The sequence below is a fragment of the Poecilia formosa genome, unplaced genomic scaffold (genome assembly GCF_000485575.1).
Source record: "Poecilia formosa unplaced genomic scaffold, Poecilia_formosa-5.1.2 Scaffold338, whole genome shotgun sequence".
Classification (NCBI taxonomy): domain Eukaryota; kingdom Metazoa; phylum Chordata; class Actinopteri; order Cyprinodontiformes; family Poeciliidae; genus Poecilia; species Poecilia formosa.
Window position 1 is genome coordinate 381,603 of NW_006800277.1, and position 24,394 is coordinate 405,996.

The following is a 24,394-nucleotide window of genomic DNA, read 5'->3' on the forward strand; positions in this document are numbered from 1 at the left end:
CAGAAGCTGCAATCAGAAACCAACTTCAGCCTCGTTTCTCTGGATGAATTGTCAGTGTTCTCTCTGGGAATAGGAAGGCCACGTCTGGTTGGGTTGGTTACAGTTCCATGTTTTCTCTGTTTGTGATGACATTCAGTGGTGAACAGAGTCCAAAAGCCTGTGTAACCTTTTCCAGTCTGACAAATGTCTGTGACTTTGTTAATCATCTGTTCATGAATTTCTTCACTGAGGGACACAATGTTTCTTTAGCCTACTTCCTGATGCCAGACAGGCGCCGTCTAAGACAGTGATGAATCACAGCTCTGGCAGTAATAATTCCTCAGAGCAGATTGGGAAAGTTAATTCATTTCAAATATTTGGTTCAATGTTGGGAATTGACTATTTAATAAGGGTGGTGATTTTTTTTATGTACTTTGTACAGAAATTGTATGATTTGTTGTAAAATTTTAACAGTAAAGATATGTATTGAAAATATACACATTTATACAAAATTTTATACAAAGTTGTATAAAAATGAAAACATTTTAAAACTGTTTTAAATAACCATCTGTGTAATTTATATAATGTATTTTATTTGACTTAGTAAAAGTTTCTGAAATAGTCTTTTCAATAACATTTGTTAATTGCCATCCTCTGCAATACAATGATCCCAATCAATCTTAGACACAAGTTTAGCTCTAAACACTCCTAAAGGTTGTTCTAAAAACCACTAAAGCATGGGTGAACGTATTTGTCCTGTTTCTTTTAATTTATGCTAAGTCATACCGCTGTACAATCTCACCATTAGATTTTAATTAACTGTAGAATCTGGTAGATGATTATTTCTATCTGCTGATACAATAAAACCCAGTAACTGGTTTCCAAAGAACTTGCAGGTCACTTCCTGCCTAGCCGCAGTCTGAACCAGGCTGAACTAGAGCACACAACCAGAGACCATGTGACCCATTCATTCATTTATTTATTCATCGTCATGTACAAACTGGATTTCAGGTGGTACAAAGCTGCTGTAAGACTCTGCTGCCCTCCCTCCTGTTGTCTTTATTGCAGTAAAAAAAAAAAAAAAAAAACTAAAGAAATACCAGCATGATCAAGAGTCAAGAGGTACTTTTGGCAAATATAAATTATATATAGAGAAGGCAAGCAGACATCTTTAGCAACATAATGTGAGGAGACAAAGGTATCGACGAGTAGCTTCCATCAGTTGGCAGTTAGAAAAAAAAGAATAAAAATTCATAAAAATATTTTATTCTAAATAACAAATAGTTAAAACAGGTGGACACAGGAAGAGCATCGATCTTCTTCTTTTCTCTGGTGTTATTGAGACTGCATGTTCCTTAGTCAAAATGAGTGTGTGTATGTGGAAAAGGAAGTGGGATGTGTGTATGTGCGGTGTGAGAGTTCATGCCAGTAAATACTTGTAGAGATTCCATTTGCATCCCACTTCCTACTGCTGAGCGGGGGCGGGGGAAAAAAACCACGTTGGGCTGGGAAATGTGACTTAGTGTGACCCAAATTGCTGATTGTTCTACTTGAAGGTTGGACTAGACGCTCAGTCCTACTGGCACAGGAGGACGGGGGAGAAAAACAGTAGAGGTGCAGAATGAAACAACATGAGAAACATGGCTGCTGCTGCTGATGCTGTGTGACAAACTGGCAACAGGAGGACACAGAAAATAAAGACCGGGTGATCTGGAGGCCCCCACTCTGGCTTTAGAGGTATTGTTGTAGAAAGTGCAGCAGCATGATCTCGTAGTGCTCCCCAGACTCAGGGCAGCGAATGCTGTGCCGCTCGTTGGGGTAGACCTGTAATAATGAAGCAGAGTGACGAGAACACTGAGAATTTCACCTCAGCAACACAGACACAGCAAAGCAGAGCTGCATTTGTTAAACAAATACAAGCAATAAATACAGTGAAGCCCAAGTTCAGTTGATCAAAAAGTTAGAATATTACTAGTATTTTAAAAATTTAATCACACTCTGGCACTGTGACTAATCATAATATTTAACTTTATAAGCCTGAAATATAAACATGCACACAGTTGTGCTCCTCCTGCCGCTCTCCAACCAATTAAAATGCAAGAAATTATCCGATTTCTTTTTTTGTAGCAGAAAACAGATAATGTGGTCTGTCAGTATTCAAAAGCAACTAATGGAAACTTACTTCACCACACATGGATACAAGCAGTAGAAAACATGCTCAGAATGACAGATAAGATACATTTTACCTCCAATTCCTGGGTGCCCCACCTCTTCCTAATGGGCACCCTGGGCAACTGTTCATATAACCCACATCAAACTGCTGCTTTATGCACGTTTTCAAAAAATGTTTTATCATCTCAAACCAAAACATGTCTGAAGATTCTCAGTTTTCCAGGTTTTTATATTCATGAATGTTTAAAGGAAGTCAGGAACGACTTCTTGACTTCCTTTTATCATCTCAAACCAAAACATGTCTGAAGATTCTCAGTTTTCTAGGTTTTTATATTCATGAATGTTTAGAGGAAGTCATGTTGTTTTAGATGTTCATGTAGAAACGTTCCTTTCTCATCACTCTATGGAACTTATGTGATGAGGCGACAGTCTCTGGTCCTCACCCAGCTGAGTGACCACCATATCTGCTGCATGAGAAATGTAGAGGTACTACATGTAGATGTGAACATGCAGGCTGGTGACGCAACAAAAGAAAGTTGAAAAATGTTCAACTGTTGTTTTTGACAGCTGTCACAGAAAACTTTGCTGTTTGTCGCTCACAGTGCATCTTGTCCAATAATCCATTGCTGTGAACGAGGTAACCCTCAGTGGGAGAGAGGCTTTTAAGTCATAATAGGTAGTTTGTTATGTAATATTAACGTTAAAATATTCAGATAAATCACTTGTGTTTGCATTTACAGCCCTAAATTTGACATAAACAGATAAAAGGATTTCTGACCCACAAATATTACAGTTCGGTGGCCTGCACAGTTATTAGGACGTGGCCAGCAGAAGCTCATTTGCATAATGATGATGTAGAGCTAAGACATAGCATTCCTTACTGGGTTCAACAGAGGCAGTAGTGGAGAAAGTACTCAAAAAATGTACTTAAGTAAAAGTACAAATACACAGACAAAAATGTACTCAAGTAAAAGTAAAACTACCACATTAACATTTGTACTTAAGTAAAAGTAAAACTACCACATTAACATTTGTACTTAAGTAAAAGTAAAAAAGTACTGGCTTTTAAAAATACTTAAGAATTAAAAGTAAAAGTACTTGCTGAATGGATTACCTAATCGCTAATATCATTAAGTGAACCGATCGTATTTAATTTGAATACATTAGAAATGTGCCATTTTAATGAACAATGCCACAGCATGTTTTTATTGTGTTTACTCTGTAACATAGTTTAGATTTGGATATGTGATTCTATGCATCATAATTTCAGGGATGGAAACATCTCGTCTCCTGTCCTAACATAACATGAACGTCACTTTTTTTTGTCACTAGTGGCTTTTATTTTGAGAGAAAACCAACAGAAAGGGGATGGAAAGAAGGTGGGTGGGGGAGGACATGCAACCGAGGAGCCACGTTGCAGAGTTGTAGTCAAGACCACCTACCCAAGACCAAGTCAAGACTAAGCCCAGCACCCCGTGCTACGTGACACAAAAAAAATTAACTTTTACCTTCTCAAATTGATCTGGAAGATCCACATTCCCATTAAAAACACCTAGATATTAAATACTTAGAGCTGAAATAAATTTAATCAGTAAAGATCCGTCCAGAAGAATCGGATCGTTCCTGAATGTCATATCACTATATTGCACTTTTGTCACAGCGTTGTCCCATATATGCGACATACATGGGTCAACACCTCCACACAATAATTCAGCCCATGAGTGACAACTTTTTTTCATCGCGGATGCAACATGTGTGTCTCTGTACAGCTAGCTTTGCTAGCATCACGTCCATGGAGCAGACCTTTCTTTAAAGCTTTTCTTCCAAGTGACGCTAAAAGTTGAACAAAATTCCCACCGTCTGTGAAAGCGAAGCGCTGCTGATTTTACATGTCGCCATATCAATTTATGCAGCGCTATTATATAACTGACGATTACACAGACGTCTCCTCCCACTCAGAGGAAACCACTGCGCATGTCGCAGAGCCGCGTGCGAGTAAAGGGGGAGGTGATGGGTGACAACAGGCACTAAGTCACGTTACTGCTTGGATTTTACGGTGCCACTTTAAGTCCCTGAACTTCACATTTTAATGGAAAAAGAGAGATGAGACTTGGATGTAACGAGTAACGCGACAGTTTTGTAGAAATGTAGTGAAGTAGAAAGTACAGATACTTACTGTCAAATGTAGTGGAGTAAAAGTAGAAAGTATCCACTATTAAATCTACTTAAGTAAAGTACAGATACACGAAAATTGTACTTAAGTACAGTAACGAAGTACTTGTACTTCGCTACTTCCCACCACTGAACAGAGGCAAAACTGATCGGGTCAAATCTCAATATCTGACAATGATTTTATGTATTAAATGTAATGAACATGTTTTGTATAGGCCACAGACGTATCCTCACTTGTCTAAGGAAGCATAATAATGGACCTTTGAAATCCTCTCTCATCAGTCTCATGCAGTGTTCATTTTGTTAAGGAATGAAAACAAGGCAAAACAATGCAGAGAGATAACCTCTGACCTCTAACACCAATCATGTGGAAAAGCAGGACGAGTTGAGAAATCAGCCAATGAGACGTGATCTAAAGTTGTTTCAAATAACGAAAATCTCTTTTTGTATTGCAACAAAACAAATTGTTTTTTGTTCATATTATTGGTTTTTGGGATTTTCTGCCAATTTTATAATTTATTTTATTATTTTTTACCAAACTTAATTTTATTTTTTGCTTTATCATTTATCCACGTGTGATGTCGTGAAGAATTTGGTCAGCTGAGGTTGTTGTAAACGTGCTATACAAACAATATTGTGGATTTTTATTTGCTGTAAGCCACAGAGATCTAAATGAACACATGACACAGACCTGAAGCTGGTAGGGCTTCCCAGCTCGGATTATCTGGGATACCAGGAAGTTGGTGTGAAAAAAGTGCACATTCTCATCTAAAAAGCCGTGGAGGATCAGCAAACGGTTGGGCCTGTGAGAAAAAGCAGGTTAAGATGAGCAGGTTCCACAGGGTGTGCTGGATGTTGGGTCCTAAGAGACTCACAGAGACGTCTCAGAATAGTTCAAATACTTCATTCTGACTTTAATATTAGAGAGCAGTGCTCTGACATGTCTGTCAGATCACACTCCTTTAAGCTCCAAGTAAAAAAAATCCTGTTCTAGCCTGGTTTGTCTCTAATATTACATATTTCTAATGTAGCTAACTGGTGAAATAATCAAACAAAAATAATTTCAAAATCCTGCACTTCAAGCTGCTAATAGTTTCATTTGATATTTTCAGCTCTTTTAACTCTAAAATAATCTGGACTGAAGATAGAGATCTAGGAGAAGGTAAATGTTCCAACTGTCTTTTCTGCATGCATTTTAAAATGTATTTTAAAAGCATAAATCACATTTCAAAACAAGCATCCTGCAGTCAAGAACTATCATGTAGAACATCTCTGTGTTAAATCAGGGCAGGCAGACGGTGTGTGATGTACTGACTCGCTAGGCAGCTTGTCCACATGCAGAGCCACTGAGCCCTCTTCATAGCCCTGCTGGTTGTTCTCAGGCACATCCATGTAGCGCTCAGTGTAGCCCGTGTCGTAGGCCATCCACACGGTCACCGGGGCGCCAGCGATAGCCAACTGCAGCAAAACGAAAAGGAATCTAGCATCAAACGCTTGTTTAGTTAGGAAAACATCTTGAAATCAGCTGTGTGTGTTAACAGAGCAACATTTGTAGGAAGAGAAACTGGGTTCATCACTTTAAATCCACATTTAAAAAAAACTCAACTTACAGATCTGAAAATAACAAGCTTAGAAAAGAACTATTGGCAATTCTCTAATTCAAGCTGATGACCATTTACTGCTCAACACTGACACCATGTGGCTGGAGAGAGCAGCCTCAATACACACAATGGAAGCTAATCATCAGCTAATTTAGTACCCAAGTCATCGTTACCTGGAGTATACTGACTCAAAAAAGGCCATTTGCTGAAAGAACACACTCAGAACTGAAAGTAAAAAATATACAAAAAAAAAAACATTTACATTTTGCATTTAAAAAAAAAAACACTTTTTCTTCTTTGAATCAACGATTAGCAAACACCAGGTGGAACTGTGCATCTTCTGAGTTTATTATATGAATTATTTCTCAGTCTAGTGCTCCCATGAACATTTGAAAACACTTAATAGAGGAATGTTGATGTGATGACTTCCTAAAGGCAGGTATTGGACAGAGCAGAAGCTTCTTAAAGAGACAGAGGCCCAATTCAAGGCATTAAATTGCGAAGTCTGATTATAATTTTTTTAAGATTTTATCAGTTGAAATGGCCTGTATTTTATATTTGATAGTGGTCAGACAGGAACTGGGTTGATAGAGAAGGGGAAGACATACAGCAAAGGTCATGGATCTGGGGCTGGGACTCGAACCTGCGTCAGGGACTGAGACCTCCATATATGGGTTGAGCGCCCCAAGTACAAAGTCTAATTTCTTTTAAGTCAAGCTTGATATGACATAATTACTTGATTGTGCTATAAAATATACTATACAACTGGAAAACACATAATACTGTCCCTTTAAGAAAAGGAATTTAATCATCTGTCCATTTCTAATACTGCATGAAATAGGTTTAAATGGTTAAATTAAAAAAGATTTTAAAAATCAGCAGAATGAGACAAGATTTTATCCGACTGTCAGAATAATTGATAGAATACTTGATTACTAAAATAATTATTTGTTGCAGCCATAGAGTATATAGAATATAATATAAATTCACAATAAATACATTGAAGTTTGTGGTTGTAACATGACAAAATGTTAAAAATTGCAGTGGGTATGAAAACTAAAATGTGGTTTCAACAATTAGCACCAAGAGACAGAAGTAACAGTGCTAACATCAAAACAGAAACTCTTTCAGGAACAAGACCTGCTAACCTTGAAGATGTTGGGTCGTTGGATGAGGCCCATCAGAGAGAGAAAGCCGCCATACGACCAACCATGAATGGCAACACGACTCAGGTCTACAAAGTTAAACTTCTCAGCCACGTACTGCAGACCCTCCACCTGGTCCTCTATCTCCACCTGACCCTGGACAGTTCAAGTTGAGTGGTTTATTGCAGCTTTGTTTTCAGTTCAAACAGTTGCATTTATATTCAAGTTTGGTGTCGGTATCTCACTCTACCATTTTGTTCTTCAGAGCTCCCTCAAATTCCAGGCCCCTCTGACAGGAGCCCCTCCCATCAATAACAACCACAGCATAGCCAAGAGAAGCCAGCGTGTTGAGACGGAGGTACTTCATCCCCTTGAAAGAGTTGTTAACCAGCTGCACCTGAACACACCCAATCACAGACATTCTGAAAATGAATTCCCCATTTTCTTAGTCGTCTTAACGTGATCGCGCCTACAAACCTGAGGGCCACCATACACAAACAGAACAGTTGGGTGTTTTCTGCCAGGCTGCAGGTTGTGAGGTTTGTACACCATCCCATACAGCTGGAAGCCTGACTTCCCCGGAAAGTCAAAAATCTCCGGTGGGTTGTAATCTCCAGGGCAACCTGGAAGCAGGGACGGAGCATCCCAATTAGGACATTCCTAATAACAGTGGCATTTCTTTTAACATGAAAATCTCACTGAAGTTTGGATAACACTAGTAACCCATGTTGATATCAAAATCTAACCAAGTGACATAATTCTGAAGTTTATACATTCTTTGGTCGTTGGTTAATTTCTTCTGCAACAATCAGAAGAAATGAAGTTAGTGAACAGATCTGGTTTGCTTTTGCTATGATGCTGCTCTGTACCTGGTGGCTCCATCAAGCTGGCCCAGAACTCTGGAACCACTCGGAGGGGGTCATCTTCTAAGCTGGTCAGCTTGTACAAGTGAACACATGGAGGTGTGCTCACGTTACTGTAGTGGCTCACGAAAAAGTCAAAGTTCTGACAGGGGAGAGAGAAAACATCAGAGAGGCAGTGACATTAGTAATGAGAAGGCTGGTTGGTATGGAGTGGAAGCCAGAGCAGTGGCATGAGCAAAAATCTCAGAGTGCAAATAAAGACAGAAGTGGAAGAGTACCTGACTAACAGAGCAGCAGTGAGAGAATCCAGGCTTGGTTAGTCTGACCACGTCGCCTGGAGACTCATAGCTGACCACATACAGGTGGTGCTCCAACGGCGTGTCCCTGGTGCCCTGGAAATATACCAGCTTGGTTCCTTCATTCACCCAGATCTAATAAGAGAACATGGAGAGAAAGCTTAAAGCAGCAGAAAAAAGCAGCAAGCTCGAAAGAGTTAAGGGAATGATGAGACAGCCAATGGGAGGCACTCATAAAACATATAATCATCTAGAGCAGTGTTTCTCAACCCTGGTCCTCACCGCCCCCCTGTCCTGCATGCTTTAGGTATTTCCCTTCTGCCACACACCTGAATTGTATCTCGGGGTGATTAACAGGCTTCTGCAGTACTTGATGGTCATGCAATCATTTGAATCAGCTGTTCTGGAATAGAGGAACATCTAAAAAATGCAGAGCAGGGGGGCAGTGAGGACCAGGGTGGAGAAACACTGTTCTAGAAGAACCCCACAAATATTAGGTTCTTATCTCTAAACCCACATGTTTAGAGTTTCTTTTGTACCATAACAAATGAAACACGGTAATACTTTATTTGAAGGGGTGTGCATAAGACTGACATGACACTGTCATAAACATGAAGGAGTCTTTATGAATGTTTACGACAGTTGTCATGAAGTGTCATTCAGTAAATAATGACAATTTAATGCGAAGTTGGCATTTTTAATGGACTTTCAATGCAACCTTTAGAGCAACTTTGCATTAAAAGTGTCATTATTTACTGAATGACACTTTATGACAACTGTCGTAAACATTCATAAAGACTCCTTCATGTTCATGACAGGTGTTATGTCATATTTATGACAGTGTCATGTCAGTCTTATGCACACCCCTTCAAATAAAGTGTTACCGTTTTTATTATATGTTAAAATCAGGAAGTCAGACTCCCAGAACCATAGCACCATGTTGAGAATTCTACACAGCTTTCCCTGAAGCGTTTACCTTTGAACCATGTCTGGACAGAACTTCCCATTCTCCGCTGGTCAACGTAACCTCCTCCTTGATTGCACATTTAAAATTTCCTGAAAAAAAGAAAAAAAAATCTGTTGACATAACTGAAGACGTTTTTTTTTGATGATCTATTTTTGAGTAATGCAGAAACATTTTCTCTCACCCTCCACATGATGGTATTCCTCTGCCCAGTGGTGGTAGCCTGGCTGTAACAGTGAGGTGATTTTATAGAGGTGGCTGAAGCCTGTTTTAGACTCATTTACCCAAATGAAAGTAAACTCATCTTCTGTTGTTTGAATAAAAGGATAGAATATATCATGAACCTGCCAAAATAAAGATAAAACTGTGTAAAACTATGAAAAGATTCCAATCATATGTCAATCGAGCAAAGTAGAAAATGTTTTCACATTTATCCAGACATCAGTGGTCTCCTCATAGATGATGTATGGCTGAGTGCAGCTGGGCACAGCCTCCAGACTGTCCTGCCTCAGGGTAGAGTCTTCTGTGATGGGGATGAAGAGCGCTGGAGGGAGCAAAACAAGCTGCAGCTTCTTCTGGCTGCGGTCCAACAGCACTGCCCAACCGCTGGCACCAAACACAGCACAGTTTTTATGCTGGGAGAAACTCTTAAGGCTGCAAGATGTAACTTTTAGAAAATTTTTGATATATATTTGTTGAAACTGTCACTATGTCGTCACGGTATAATACAAAATTGTAAATAATCTGTATAATCATAGTGACAGTTGACAGCTGGAGATAGGCACCAGCACCCCCAATGGGATAAGGGTGTAAGAAAATGGATGGACGGATGGATAAAAAAAGAAGAAAAGTTACATATTGCAGCTTTAAAGGAAACATCTTAAAACACAGCTAACGTCAATATAAAGTAAATTCCTCATTAGGGGTGCACCAATAAATCGGCCCTAATTTACTTAATTTTGGATTATTGGTGATCGATCGATACATGTGAAACCGATATTACCCACCGATCTGAACTACCCACACAAAGATCTGAAAATCAGCCATAGTTTCTGTTAGCACAGCTGTAGAGAGCGCTAAATGTACATGGTTTTGCAAAGCACAGTATATTGGAATAGGACTCATCACACACAAACACTTTACTACCTTTCTTGGAATCATATAGAGATCAACACACCAAAACCTCTTCAATTCCACTTACTATTTTCCGTCTATCGTCCATCCTGCTCTGGCCATGTATTCTGTTCTAGGAAACAAGGTGCTAAATGGGACGACCAGCTCTTTATCTTGTGTGCTAATGATCTGAAGCACATCCATCCACCCACACACACGCATGCACGCACACGCACGCACGCACACACACACACACACACACAGAGAGACACATACATATGTTTGTAAAAATAAATATTCAATCAGATGAATTTCAACATGAACAGATGAAAAGTGACCCACTTTTCCTTGATGGTCCGTCTTGATCTCTGCCAGTTTAAGAGTAGCCTGGGGATTTTTACTACCTATGAAGATGGATAGACACACTTTTAATATTTGAACATTAAATGACTTCAAATAAAAAATAAAAGTTAAAAAAAAAAAACACATACACATACACACACACACACACACAAAGGCCGGGACTGACCTGTGCGAGGATATCGGTACGCATCTGCTTTCCTCTCCTCCAGAGCCGGAGACGGAACGTGAATAATTTCTACTTCGGTCTCATCCACCTCCTCATACAGAAGGTGCAACGTTTTCCCTCCATCAGGATCTACAGGAACAAATAAATCAGAAGTCATTGTCAAGAGAACCTGACACAGCTTTGCAGACTGGCTGAGGGTTCAGCGCTGACCTGCTGCTGCAGACGGACTCCACCAGTAACCAGTGAAACGGTCAAACTCCTCCTGGATGACGAACGTTGCTACACCTGCAGACCTAGGGTCCTCTTTGACATTGTCCAAACCTGGGAGACGACGCAGGGATTGCAAACAGGAGAGTATCCAGTTCAGTAGAAACTTTTCTGTTGAAAAGTAACTTTTAATTCTAAGGTAAATAAAGCTAAGATAAACTCTATTTCAACATGCTATTGTTCCTTTCTTTGGCATAATCTGAGCTAAAAACTTTCCATCTTTCTTCCTTACAAATAAACAGAGAGAACAGCAGGTGCATGTTGTGTCTGTCGTCTTTGTGATTGTAACTTGAAGCACATGAAACCAATGATCAGACAGAAAAGTCCCTAACCTTTGTGGCAGTATGTCAGCCTGCGCTCCTCTCCCGTCTTGATGTTGGCTATCCACAGGTCATTGTTGTTAATGAAGGCTATAAAATCCGGGTGTCCGGGGCAGATCTTGGGGTCCATGCGGGTGCCTGAGCACTGGCTCTTTATCTCCACTGGTTTTACTGGGGCAGACTGCTGAAACAGATAAACAGTCTGAGCCAAAAGGCCTGTTCACAGTGGATGACTTAGCAAGACTGCTTATTTATTAGTATTTACAAACTTGGTAATTCCTTCTGTAGTACTGATGACTCACTGGTCAGAGCCACTCTACAGACACAGAGAACCTAGACTGCGTTCACACAGCAGGTCCTGATACTCATGTCCAAGGTTTTACTGATTTAAATTTTTTTTTTACGAGGTCATTCAAACTACTGAATGATGTCAAAACCCAATCCAAAGTGACCTGCAGAAGAACGCATGTATCACACAGAGGGAGCTGGAAAAGTAATTATGGATGCCGTCCCTTTAAGGATGGGCCTTAAAGGGACAGTATTATGTATTTACCAGACACATAATGCCATGTTATAGCACAAGGTAGTAATTATGTTAACTTCAGTTGTTATAAAAATGCTACATATGTCAAACATGACTTAAGAGAAATATGACTTCGTAATTTTACACCTTGAAATTGGGTCTCTGTCTCTTTAACAACGCCTTATCTTTCTGAAACTCCGCCTTCAGGAAGTCATTATAGCATTGATGATGCTGGGGTTTTCTGTGGTGTAAATTTTTTTATCAAGTAATATATTATAACTTTATTAATCTGATGTTGATGTCACAACATGTTACCAGATGTCAGGGGCGCGGTATAGGGGGGAAAAGTGATGACAATTCTAGGGGCCCTGACCAACAGGGGGCCCTCCACAATTTATTTATTTATTGTTCATAGAAAAAACACACATGCATATTTCCCCTGATCCCCCTCCCCCCCTGCATGAAATGGTTCATTCCTGCTTGGAGCGCTTCACCGTGACGCTGTTAGCAACAGTCAGTGGAAGACACGAATGATTGTGGCAGTTACTATGCTGCTAAGAAAAGTTATAAAATCAAGTTTTCAAAAAAAAAAATAAATAAATAAATAAATAAATAAAAAATAGAGAGAGGGAGAGGGAGAGAGAAAAAGGCAAGAGTGTCAATTTATAGCTGTTTTTCTCCGAGGTGGGTAGACTGTATGAGATTATCAACCATTCAGCATAGTTAGCTTAGCTACGGACTACTGATTACCCCAATTTTACTAGCATTTAATGAATTAAGGAATGAAATTACCAACATATTCATATATTTAACTTGTCCCTTGTACCTTTTACCACTAATCAACAAATGAGTCAGTCAGCAGCAGCTCTAACCCACATCCCTCCTGACCTGCCCTCTCCTAAGTGAAATTAAAGCTGCAGTATGTAACTTTTATATAAATCTATTTTTTCCACATATTTGTTAAAACTGCCATTAAGTTGTGACATTATGGTAGGAAAGGTAATCTGTGAAAAATCCATTTCCTCTGCTTTCTCCCAGTGCGCTCTAAAAACAACCAGTCAGTGGCAGGAGAGGTTTAATGCTGTCAATCGCAATCTCATGTGGCTCATCCTTCCTCCCCCTTACTCTGTGCTATTCTGCAGCTAGCATAGCCTTTTGTAAATCGCTACCAGTGATAGCAGATAAACAATTTTCCTGTAACAATGAGTTATTTCTCCCCCATTAGCACATTTAGCAGTGAATGAATGAGGTTGATTGACAGCGCTAAGAGCATCCTACTGGTTCTGATTGGTTGTTTTGGTCAGAACGGTGCATTACTTTAACCAGTAATAGTAATTCAGGAAGGAGGTGGAGGAAATTGATTGTTTTCACAGATCATCTGTCTCATAACAAACTGTCACGACATGATGACAGCTTTATCAAATATGGAGAAGACATATTTTTTATTAAAGTTATATACTGCACTAAGTCATCATTTGGCAACTGCATTCTTTATTTTCTCTTATTTAGTTTGTTGTTAAGTCTTGAAGGTAATCTGCATTTTATTTAGGAGGTTTTTGGATTTTCATTTCTACTGGCTTTTGAAAACCATATATCATTTCCCTGAGCTGTGTGCTCCTTTGTGTTGGTCCATCGCTTAAAACTTAAAAAAAAAAAAAAAAAAAAAAGAAAAACCCATGAAAGTTTGTTGCTGCATGATGCAGATGTAATAATTGTTCTTTAAGTTGAATGGAAGCGATGTACTCACAATGAAGCCGTTGTTGCCTCCATCTTGACAGTAGAAGAGACTATTGCTGGCCTGGAACAGGAACAGGCCCATCTTATAGTGGTAGTCGTACGACGTGATCCCAAACGCTCCCAAACGCTTCCGCTCTCTCAGCAGCTCCTCCTCTCGAGAGTAAGCCCCTTGGTGCGGAGTCGCCTAGGAGATGCAGGAGGAAACTAAAAGTAAGCTCCTTTTCAATTCACTACTCCTTTTCAATTCACTACTGAATTTCTTTTAAAGTTTGCTTTATATGTAAAATATAACCAGCTGATTATTTTACAGCTGGTCTCATCTGTCTCATCACCAGATGAGACAATAGTCTCATAGCTGCAGATGAGGCTATTGTCTCATCTGGTGAGACAGATGAGACTACTGTCTCACCAGATGAGGTGATGAAGACGAGGCAGACAGAAACAACTGTTATCATCTGAGCCCTAAAGCACACAGCAGGCAGACTACACAGTTGCTGACATTTACACACACAACCACTGAGTCCTAATCAAAACGACACCACACAGCTCCACAATCTGTCACCTTCAATAATTAGGAGAAACAGAAACAAAACCATCCTTCCGTCATGCTGCTAGCTGCTTCTTACCAAGAAGCTTTATGTAGTTCAGCAAACAGCTGACACATGCAGCATCACACCCCATAATATTCGGCTTAGGAGTAGCAGCACATTTTGGAATCCATTCTTAGTTGATAACTTACTTGTTTGTAACTTTTCTCTCTTTAGGAAGCTTGTCAGTTTTAGTTTCTTTCTCATGAGTAGAGAGGAGCAGATCAGGTTTTTACTGGTTTATTCTAACATTTCCGGTTTTCACTGAGGTCTGATGTCCAAGGACGCCGACTCAGACAAACTCTACCGTCATCATTTTGTTTTCCATTTAAAAAATTTATGCAAGAAACCATGAAAACTATAACATGTGCTGACGTTTCTGTCATTCAATTCAGAAATATGTGTACGGTATATGTATGAATATGTATCCCTAAGCAAAATTACTCTATCTGTTGGAGCAGCAGCATCAGAACCAGGGACCTAAAAAAGCTCAACAAACTGATAAAGAAGGCTGGTTCTGTTCTGGTTCTGTTCTGGCGACAACTGTGGAACCTCTGGTGATGATGATGCAAAGAAAGATTCTTCATAAAATTAAAAAAAATTATCAATAATCCTGAACCATCCTCTTCCTTTCTTATAAAAACAGAGTCTTCAGTCAGAGGATTCTTCAAATTCACTGTAATACAGACCGCTACAGGAGATCTTTCCTGTTTTTACACCCACATCTAAAATTTGAAAATCATATAAACAACATTTCCAAAGAATAAAAAATAAATAACCTTCATTGTTTCAATTTAATAAGGTCTTATATTCCTGTAAAAGCTGCTCTTTGGTATATGTATTTTCTTACATGTCATCCTGTATGACAACATGGGCCCACGCTACTGCAAGTAACCCAACAGTCTCACTGTATCACTGTATAACCAAACAATAAAAGTAAGGGACAAAAAGATCTCATTCCTGCCTAATCCTGGACAAACATAACTTTTGAAAGCTATTCTAATTTATGTTTTCTTAAATTATTTTTTACATGTATCAATAAAGTTAGTTCCTGATCCATTACGTTTATTTATACAAAGGCAAAACAGTTACAGTCACTAGAGGATGGTCAGAACAGAACTGTAGAACCTTGTTTGGTCAGAACACTTTTTTATACGTTACAATGTTAAACCTGAACTTAAAAAGTTTGTGTTCACATGACTAAATCTTGGCTAAAGGAAAATCAAAGATGTGATCATTCTTAAAGCTCAGATTTAAAGGATGATAACGTTTGTGTGGGAGTGTATGTGTTAATGAATTAGTATTATATCTGCAATTTTTAGTGTGTTGGCTGAATGTGTGAGGATGTGAAGGTACTGAGGACAAGCAAGGACATTTATGTAAATTTGGCTGTTAATGAATATGTAGGGAGGAAAAGGTTTGTATTTTTACTGCATTTTGATTTACAATTCATTTATATTTTAATACAGAGCTTTTATTATATGATTTTGGAGGTTGCAAGGTTGATAACATGAATATGTAGGCAGTAATGTACATGTATTCTTACTATAATTGTTCTATTGATGGTATTAGCACAGTTCCTCTGAAAATCAAATATAATGCAAAATTAAGACTTTATGAGCAGACTGTTCAGCCTTATGGAAAAGTCACCTGGAAGTGATCGAGCATCTGTTTCCATGACAACACTAAGAGCGCCTCCTTCCGGACCTTCTTGGGGATTTCTGAGTAGAGTAAGGAGTTCTCTCTGCTTCCGTAAGGCATTCCTGGAAACAAGTAGAAGAAAAGTCTCAATGCAATTCCTCTACTGAAGTCAAAATATGAAACACAACACAGTGACTGTTTTTCCACATTACATTGCAATCAGAAAAACAAAAATATTCAATAAAGAGAAAAAACACAAACACAGAAATTTTAAAAAACACAAACTCAAAGCAGATCACAGGTTTTTAGACTTACCAAGGTAATACAACCGGTGGGAGTGGGGGCCGTTCTCATCAGTCTTCTGCACAAACTGGAAGTCATGGGGGGCCTTGTTGGCAATCATTCCCGAGTATTTCCTGCTACAGTGGATGATGTCACGCAGGCCCTCCCAAGAGTGTTTTTCCACAAAGAACTGAGATGGCACGTCCCCCATCTCCACCACCTCTGTGTTGTCCCACAGGCCATCAACAGCCATCATGCTCACAGTCCAACAACTGCAGCAACGATACCAGGAACCAGTGAGCATTGGGTAAACAAACTCAATGCTCACTGAATCCTGAGGAGATTCGGAAATATTCTACCTTTTCGTGATGCCCTCTTTCTTTTCACAACGCTTCACCTTCTTTCCTCTATTCATTCACCGTTCAGCACCTCAGATCCCAAATATGTAACCTGTTAACAGAACATTATAATGCATGACAAATAAAGATGTTGTACGGACATAAAGCACAGCGTTTGTAAGCTGAAATCAGCTAGTTCACTCAGATGTGAGTCAGACCAGCATGACGCACAAACGTGGGGAAAAACTGAGGCTCTGACCCACTAATGCTCCTGTCTTACCTTGCTGTTGGTAAGTACAGTTGACTGCTATGAAGTGTCCCCTTCCTCAAAAAACTGATTCACAGTGGAAACAATCTGCACCGATGTAACCAAAGTCAGTCTGGTCTACAACAACTCATCTGGCTTCAAATATTTAATTCCAGATTTGACAGAAAGAACATAAATGTGTTAGTTTTTAAGAACTATTAATTATGTAGCCTTATAGGAGACAGTGCGTCTCTAACGTTGATTTTTCAAAAAATAATTTAAAAAAAAAATGCATTTTTAAACAGAAACATTTGTACATAACAAAGATCACTTAGTTCCGTCTTATATGTGCTAACATTTGGGCTCAATGTACAACAAACCCCGGCTGGAACAGAACTACACAGGGGTCTGTTGGTTAGCTAGCCTACAATGGAGCTTTGTTCTCAGATTGCAAATCTTGAATAACACCGGCAACACATAGTTGGCTGTTCAGGTATTTTTTTTTTTTTTAACAGAACCGATATTACATTTCACAGTAACCGCTGACAGCCACAGTTGTGAGAAACAGGAATTAATCAGTTTTCCTCCTTCGCTCCGTTTTGACAGGACTCTCCTCCTCTGTCACTTTCGTTCTCAAGCTAACTAGCTAGCTATCGGAGCTGGTAGCCGCTAAGTAGCGGCAGCGCTTTCGAAGAAAACCCATTCCAGTCCAGCTTCATTTGGGTACAGACTAAGATTTACCCCCTGCACTTACCAGCGTGGCTACAGCTCCTTAAAGCGGTTATTACACACTATTAGCTCAGTGTCAAACAGGTTTCGCGACTGCTAAAGGTTGAATCCATGGCCGAAACAGCCACACAAGATGCAGCTGGCTCACAGATCGGGAAGGAGGAACGTTGCTCCCGGTAGAGTACACATCGGTACTTTTTCCCAGGCGCACCGCTCAAATTGAAGCCCGTTGTGAATGTTCAGTTAGATGAAACTCTTTTTAACATTCTAATCTGAGGAATGGTCACACCCGAAATAAATTTAATCGTAAATCTTCATTAACCCCCTGTTTTATACAGAGATTAACCCATAAACACTACAGGATGTCGGTAACATCTGAGTTACAGTGAAACTGGCCTTTTCTTCTGCAGAAAGCTGCTGGAAACAATTTTGATTTCTCCTCTGGCATTAAAGTATATTTTTCTTTTTCCTTTACATGTTCAAATCAATCCAGATTACCAGTTTAATGTATATAAAAACATTAAGCAATACTTTTAAATAACTATAACTTCTTGAACATGTGCTGAGATACATTGGCTATTCTAATCTTATAATAGGTTTCATCATCTCTATGATTTTAAATGTATCGCATTCGGAAGATTCAGCATTGAATCCGCTGAATGATTTCATTACTGTATCGGCCCGTTTCCTTACAGCTCCTTCTATTTTAAAGCTTTCCGATAGTAATGGCCTTTATTTGAAGCTGGTCAGACTGGAAATATGTAGAGAAGAAATGCATCAAGTGTACCAGAGTCGATAATCGAACCCCGGACGACTGCGTCGAAGACTTGGGAGCTTCGACCGCTCTATCTCTGCGCAATCCAATAGGAAACCTTTTCAAACACCATTCTGAAATAAATTTTATACCTATGTCGATCCTAAACAAAAATTCCACTTAGCTGGCAGCATACTCGTTTCCCCTGGTGAAGAATTAAAGCAAAATGAACTTAATCCATGGAATGTGTTTTACCTTATAACTCCAATATCTTTGCCTGGGTTTTGAAGGATTGATTTCATAATGGCTGGTTGGTTTTTGTTTTTAAATTTCTTTAGACAGAGCTTAGCAGTTTTGTCAGCCATATATCTAATGTATCCAGTGAATGGCACCAAATTGTCCTAAATATAGTCAATGAAAGGAGCAATTAATAAAATATGACATAAGAGGCCATTCAGAAACTCAGAAGGAAAATGTGGCCTTATTTAAGATTTAAGGCCCGACACTTTTTAAGAGCCTACAAAAACCCAGAAAGAGTGAAAAAATACAGCCAGACACTGCAGTTGTGTGGAGAAGCCCAGCTCATTTTTGGTTTTATTTATACAAACAATACAACCATTTTACTTCAGGGGGATGAAACGAGAAGAGTGTGTGGCTCCGATACCAGGGCGACCATGCTTGACCGGCTTGTAGGTGATGGAGAACTCTCCCAGGTAATGACCACACATCTCAGGCTGTGGAGAGACAGGAAATCCAGTCAGAATAAAGGCTTTCACATTAAAGCACACAATGGATTCAAACACAGGAAAGAGGAGCAGTTTCACTCTTCAGTGAACATTCAGTCGAAGATAGTAAATATGATATGCTCAACTATCAGCCAATACACCTACTGAAACCCTCAGTGTTTAACTGAGTTAGGGCTGAAACGATTAATTGTGATGAGTCGATAACTGAAATAATAAACTCATACAGTAATTGATCAATTAACTGGAGTATACAGACTCAAAAAAAGTCATTTGCTAAATGAACAGCAGTAATTTGGCCAGATGTGCACAGGAACATATGCACTTTACATATAGATGTCTGAAAATATGTAGAACTGGCAGTTTTAACTTCACCTCATTCAAATTCTGTGAAAATGAAATCTATTAAGCTCCTTTGCTATCCAATTAATTAATTAAAAATAGTCAACACATCAGCCCTACCCAGTAATAAGCCAAGCTATTCACATATTATTGAAGTTAAACATATTTTATTAGTTGCAGATATTAAAGGAATCCTGTTATTGCACTTTAGACAAGAACTTGTATGTTTCTTATTTAAAAAAATGAATTATTTGCATTTTCAGACATATTTCTAATATACAAAATAATATTAAGTGGTGGAACAAAAAAAATCTGCCCCTTTTTTACATCCGACTGTCAATGAGTAATCAATAGAACTGAGTGTGACTCATGGAGCCCTTCTCCCTCACCTTGATCTCCACCTGGTTGAAAGTCTTGCCGTTGTACACCCCCACCATGGAGCCCACCATCTCAGGCAGGATCACCATGTCTCTCAGGTGGGTCTTCACCACCTCTGGTTTCTCCATTGGAGGAGCCTCCTTCTTGGCCTTGCGCAGGCGCTTGAGGAGGGACTGGTGCTTGCGGCGCAAGCCCCGGTTCAGTCTCCTCCTCTGGCGGGCGCAGTACAGCTGCATCAGCTGCTCACTGTACAAACAACACACACAGCTGGAGTGAGACACTGGCAGCAAGTACACACTAAAACACAGCTCATGGCGGTACATGGTTATGCAGGGCGCTCATATGCAGAAATGCACCCACACAATATTAATATCTGTATCAGTGACAATGTGCCTGATCCATAAGGGAAGATCTATTTAGTCCAATTCTATACTTTGTGCTCTGAGTGACTTATTTATTTTACATTGGCTGTTACACTCCTAATTGCACTGACTGAGCAAATTAAAGGTGTTTTTACATGTTTGACCAAGAATGTGAAGCAGTTGGTGTATGAAAGTGTGCTGTACTGGTGCAAAATTATATACATTTGTAGTTCAATACTTTCGTCTAAAAAAAAAAAAAGAAAAAAGTTTTAAGTCAGTCAGCACTGATTTTCTGTATCGAATCGGTATCAGCCGATACTAAACCTCAGATGTGAAAAGAGTGGATCATACATCCCTAGTCCGGCCTTCGATTCCTGACTCTGGATCGTAGCTGCACATTTTTTCAAATATTTCAACAGGATGATCAAGACAATAGATTTTACAAAAGAAAGGTCCAATTTCCCCAGTTGAAAGATCACAGCTCAAAGCGATCGGTGTGATAAGCGCCCATTATTTCCCCGTTCTAGAAAAATCTGACATCGACCGATTAATCGGTCCAAAATAGAGACCAGTTTGTTAGAAACTCAAAGTACTGATGTCATACTGAAGGTCGAGCTGACAACATATCAGTGCAGTTTGTTGTATAAAGTGAATCAGATGAAGCACAGAGACGCAGGAAGCCATAAGAAAGAGACTAGATTCTACATGTCTGGTTCATTCAACCTCAAAGATTGAGAGACGACAGGAAGGCTGAGATCGGTGCTGTAAAAATATAATATTTTCTTATTGATCTTTCGACCTGTTATGGAACATGCTGGACTTAGGAATGTTGGTAGGTAAGGATCTAGATTTTGTAAGGCCTGGATCACAACCTCCTGACCTCAGGGGGGCAGTGTCCTGCAACTTCTAGACACCTTTCTGCTTAAATTCACATGAACAAGCCTGACTGCAGGTCGGTTCCATAGGTCCAGGAACACATAAGACAATAACAGGACATGCCAGGAACTGAGGACATACAGACTGAAAATGAAGCTGCTGTGGGATTACGTGCAAAACATTTTGTTGGAGAAAAGATAAACATATATTTTATAGTTGTCTATCAAACCAAATGACCAGTTCTCCATTTCAACTTAACATATGTTGGACCAAATCCCTGATCTTTAATTAAGATTCCGCACAAATAAGGAGCTTGACTTCGGTTCCACCGTGATTACAGCGAAAAGACACTATCAACTCTTCACGGAACACTTTTGACATGAAGTGTAACTCAGCGTCACTTACTAAGACATGTCCAGCAGCTGGTCAAGGTCCACACCTCTGTAGGTGAACTTCCTGAAGGTACGCTTCTTCTTGATCTCTGTGTCCGCCTGAAACAGACGAACATCACTCCAGTGAGTGTGGCTAAACAGGTTAGCATTCATCACTGGACGGGCATTAATATCTTACAAATATATAATTATTCATAATGAAACACTAAATGGACAACTTCAAAATCCGCTTAGACAGTTTACAACACTATTTACTTTAAACTACATTTAAAAAGTGCGCTTATCTATCGGCTTAGGCGAGCAAAGTCGGGCTAGGCTAAGGCTAAAACAAAGCCCTTATGTGCAACTTTATCTGACATTTTCAGAAACAATTTTCAGCTACAACGTGAACGAAACTCTTCCCAGGTTAGACGGTACAACCAGGCTCCCCAACCACCAACGTAAAAGCTCAGATGGGAAAGGATTTCAGTTTAACAACCACTGCTCTAGCACGGATACCTACCATCTTGCCCGATGATCCAAGGGAAAAGAACGTCCACAAGTCTCGTTTGGTGTGATATCGCGGGATTTAATTCAAGAAGTGTTTTCCTCCGATTTTGTCATCTGTGACCAGCAGGTGGAGCATTTCGACCATAAAAAAACAACTATTTCCACTGTGAAGGTTTTACAAGTTATTTACCCTCTTCTCTCTGATATAAATTGGTACCGATTGACAGCGTTCTGAATACAGACACTGTTTCTCTTCAAGTACGAGGCTGGGACTTGATGTTCACCATGGACAAAGAGCCCAAACATTCAGCCAGAGATGCAATAAAACATCCAAGTCAAAGTCCAGAAATAAATCCATTTGAGAATTAGTGGAAAAACTTGAAAACTGGTGCTAAAAGATGCTTTCCATCTGAAGCTTGAGCCTGAGTTGTTTTGCAAAGAGGACTGATTTAGTCAAATTTAGTCAATAGATGTTGAAATCTGGTAGAGTCCTACCCCAGACTGAACTGCAGACATATTATCAGTGGTGGTTGTACACAAAAATAATATCAAGATGTGTTCAGGTGACAGGAAAATTAATAGCATCTCCATAAAGCTTGTCAGCAGACAGTGGTGCTGACTTTGGATTTGATAAGAAAGAGTGGACCAACAGTAGCGGATGACATTTCTCCACAAATCATCAATGACTGTGGAAACACAACAAGCAAGTTGAATTCTGTGCCTGTCTTCTCTTCTCCCAGTCCCTGGAATTCCTAATGAAATGCAAAATTCACTTCTACTAATCTGAAAAGAAAAACTGAACCATTGAGCAACAGTTTTTTTTAGATAGATAGATAGATAGATAGATAGATAGATAGATAGATAGATAGATAGATAGATAGATAGATAGATAGACAGACAGACAGACAGACAGACAGACAGACAGACAGACAGACAGACAGATACTGTAGAAATAAACTGAATTGAATAGGTAGATATTAATGAATTGATTATGAAGTTCATTGCAATGCAATAAGGAAACTCCATGTTGAAATTTTAAGTATCTGCTTAAATGAACCCAGAAAGAAGAGGATGGACTTGGATAGTTTCCTAGGTTTCATTTAAATTGAACTTCCTTATTCCTGTATAAGATTTCCCTGCAGCTTTAGTTATGCAGCTTTTTCTATCAAAACACAGATTTGTTTAAATCAAAAGTCACTGATATAAGCAGACCAAATATTCCAACAGATAGTTAAACTAAACTGTTTTGGGGCATGGCCTTGAAATGCTACTCTCTTTGTTGACATGCAACAGAGACATGTAAGTGTGGTGGGATATGAAGTGCTATTAACGAGACATAGGTCACCACAGGAGGGGGGAGTGGAGCATACAACAGAACAGAACTGAAGGCTGACTGTATTTTCAGTTTCTGTTCTCTTGTATCACTTCAGATGTCCACTGGAGTTACAGACCTGTAATTTGCAGAAGTCCTGAGATAACTTTGCAGTTTCAGAGCCTGACATTAACAGGAAAGATTAGTCTGGTCATGGCTGAAGGTTTTGCTAGTATATATATGGTTTGTATTTTGATTTTTGAAGATTGTTTTTTTTTACTTAAATATTTTTTTTTTCATAACTTCTTCAATTCACTTCACATATGTTTTTGGCCAAATTCTGATTTATGGTGGCCCCTCTTCAGACAAACTGACCACAGATTCTCAGTGTGAAGTATAATGTCCATGTGTCCAAAATGTGGTATTCTGATCTTTGAGCCATTTTATCACTCTTTAGTTTATCTTTAGTTGCATTGATTACTGTCTTTACAGGTCTGCCTAAAAAAATCATTCCTCCAGCCGCAGCTGATCCAGAACGCTGCTGCTGGTGTTCTGACTAAAACCACGTAGATAGAGCAGATCGCCCAGTTCTATAGTCTTTCACTGAGAAAATAGACTTTAAAATACTGTTGGTTGTTTATAAATCACTGAACAACTTAGCAACAAAAAACATCAAATATCTGCTGATGTATCAACCTTCCAGACCTCTTACATCTTCTAGTTTTGGTTCTGGTCTGCTCTGCATCTCCAGAACCAAAACTAAACATAGAGAAGCCCAATTCAGCTTCTACGTAGCACACGTCTGGAACGAACTTCCAGAAAACTCCAAAACAGCTGAAACACTGAATTCTTTTATATCAAGGCTAAAAACCCACCTTTTTAGAGTTGCTTTTCAATCAGTAACTGGAACATTGAGCAACTTATTTGAAATGTATTTGATGATTTTGATGACATTTGAGAAAAAGTGTGACTGTATGATGTTTTTATGATGTAAAGAACTTCAAACTGCCTTGTTGCTGAAATGTGCTGTACAAATAACCTTAACATAACTCTGGGACGTGGCACTCCATCCTGCTGAAAAAACCCAGATGCAGGTTGTGATTGGATGGTTGGGAGAAGTTGCTGCTGAGGAGCATTTGGCTAGCAGCTGAGCTCTGGGAGAGAACAGTGAGGAAGCCCAGTCCCTTGGATCAGAAGCTGTTGGGATGTTTCAGTGTTGGCATCCTACACAATCCATGGAT

General features: G+C 39.3%; 2 protein-coding genes across 3 annotated transcripts; both read right to left on the reverse strand.

The window, feature by feature from the left end:
• Positions 1-938: 938 nt before the first annotated feature.
• Positions 939-17,693, reverse strand: dpp9 (dipeptidyl-peptidase 9). 2 transcript variants are annotated; one of them, XM_007573797.2, is made up of 21 exons: positions 17,531-17,693; positions 16,551-16,641; positions 16,225-16,463; positions 15,919-16,031; positions 13,692-13,865; positions 11,434-11,605; positions 11,045-11,155; positions 10,835-10,963; positions 10,648-10,709; positions 10,394-10,494; positions 9,621-9,798; positions 9,377-9,536; positions 9,205-9,284; positions 8,211-8,363; positions 7,939-8,074; positions 7,547-7,692; positions 7,320-7,466; positions 7,073-7,225; positions 5,639-5,781; positions 5,015-5,126; positions 939-1,803 (listed from the first exon to the last, which is right to left on the reverse strand). In XM_007573797.2, exons 2-21 carry the CDS (start codon positions 16,604-16,606, stop codon positions 1,711-1,713), a joined length of 2,658 nt encoding a protein of 885 aa, XP_007573859.1. In that variant the 5' UTR covers positions 16,607-16,641; positions 17,531-17,693; the 3' UTR covers positions 939-1,710. The 2 variants fall into 2 exon arrangements, with proteins under 2 accessions (XP_007573859.1, XP_007573861.1); XM_007573799.2 differs by having other exon boundaries at positions 11,434-11,602; positions 17,531-17,692.
• Positions 17,694-18,822: 1,129 nt separating this feature from the next.
• Positions 18,823-21,952, reverse strand: rps15 (ribosomal protein S15). The gene is made up of 4 exons (XM_016661654.1): positions 21,855-21,952; positions 21,366-21,451; positions 19,734-19,968; positions 18,823-18,993 (listed from the first exon to the last, which is right to left on the reverse strand). Exons 1-4 carry the CDS (start codon positions 21,855-21,857, stop codon positions 18,880-18,882), a joined length of 438 nt encoding a protein of 145 aa, XP_016517140.1. The 5' UTR covers positions 21,858-21,952; the 3' UTR covers positions 18,823-18,879.
• Positions 21,953-24,394: the final 2,442 nt, after the last annotated feature.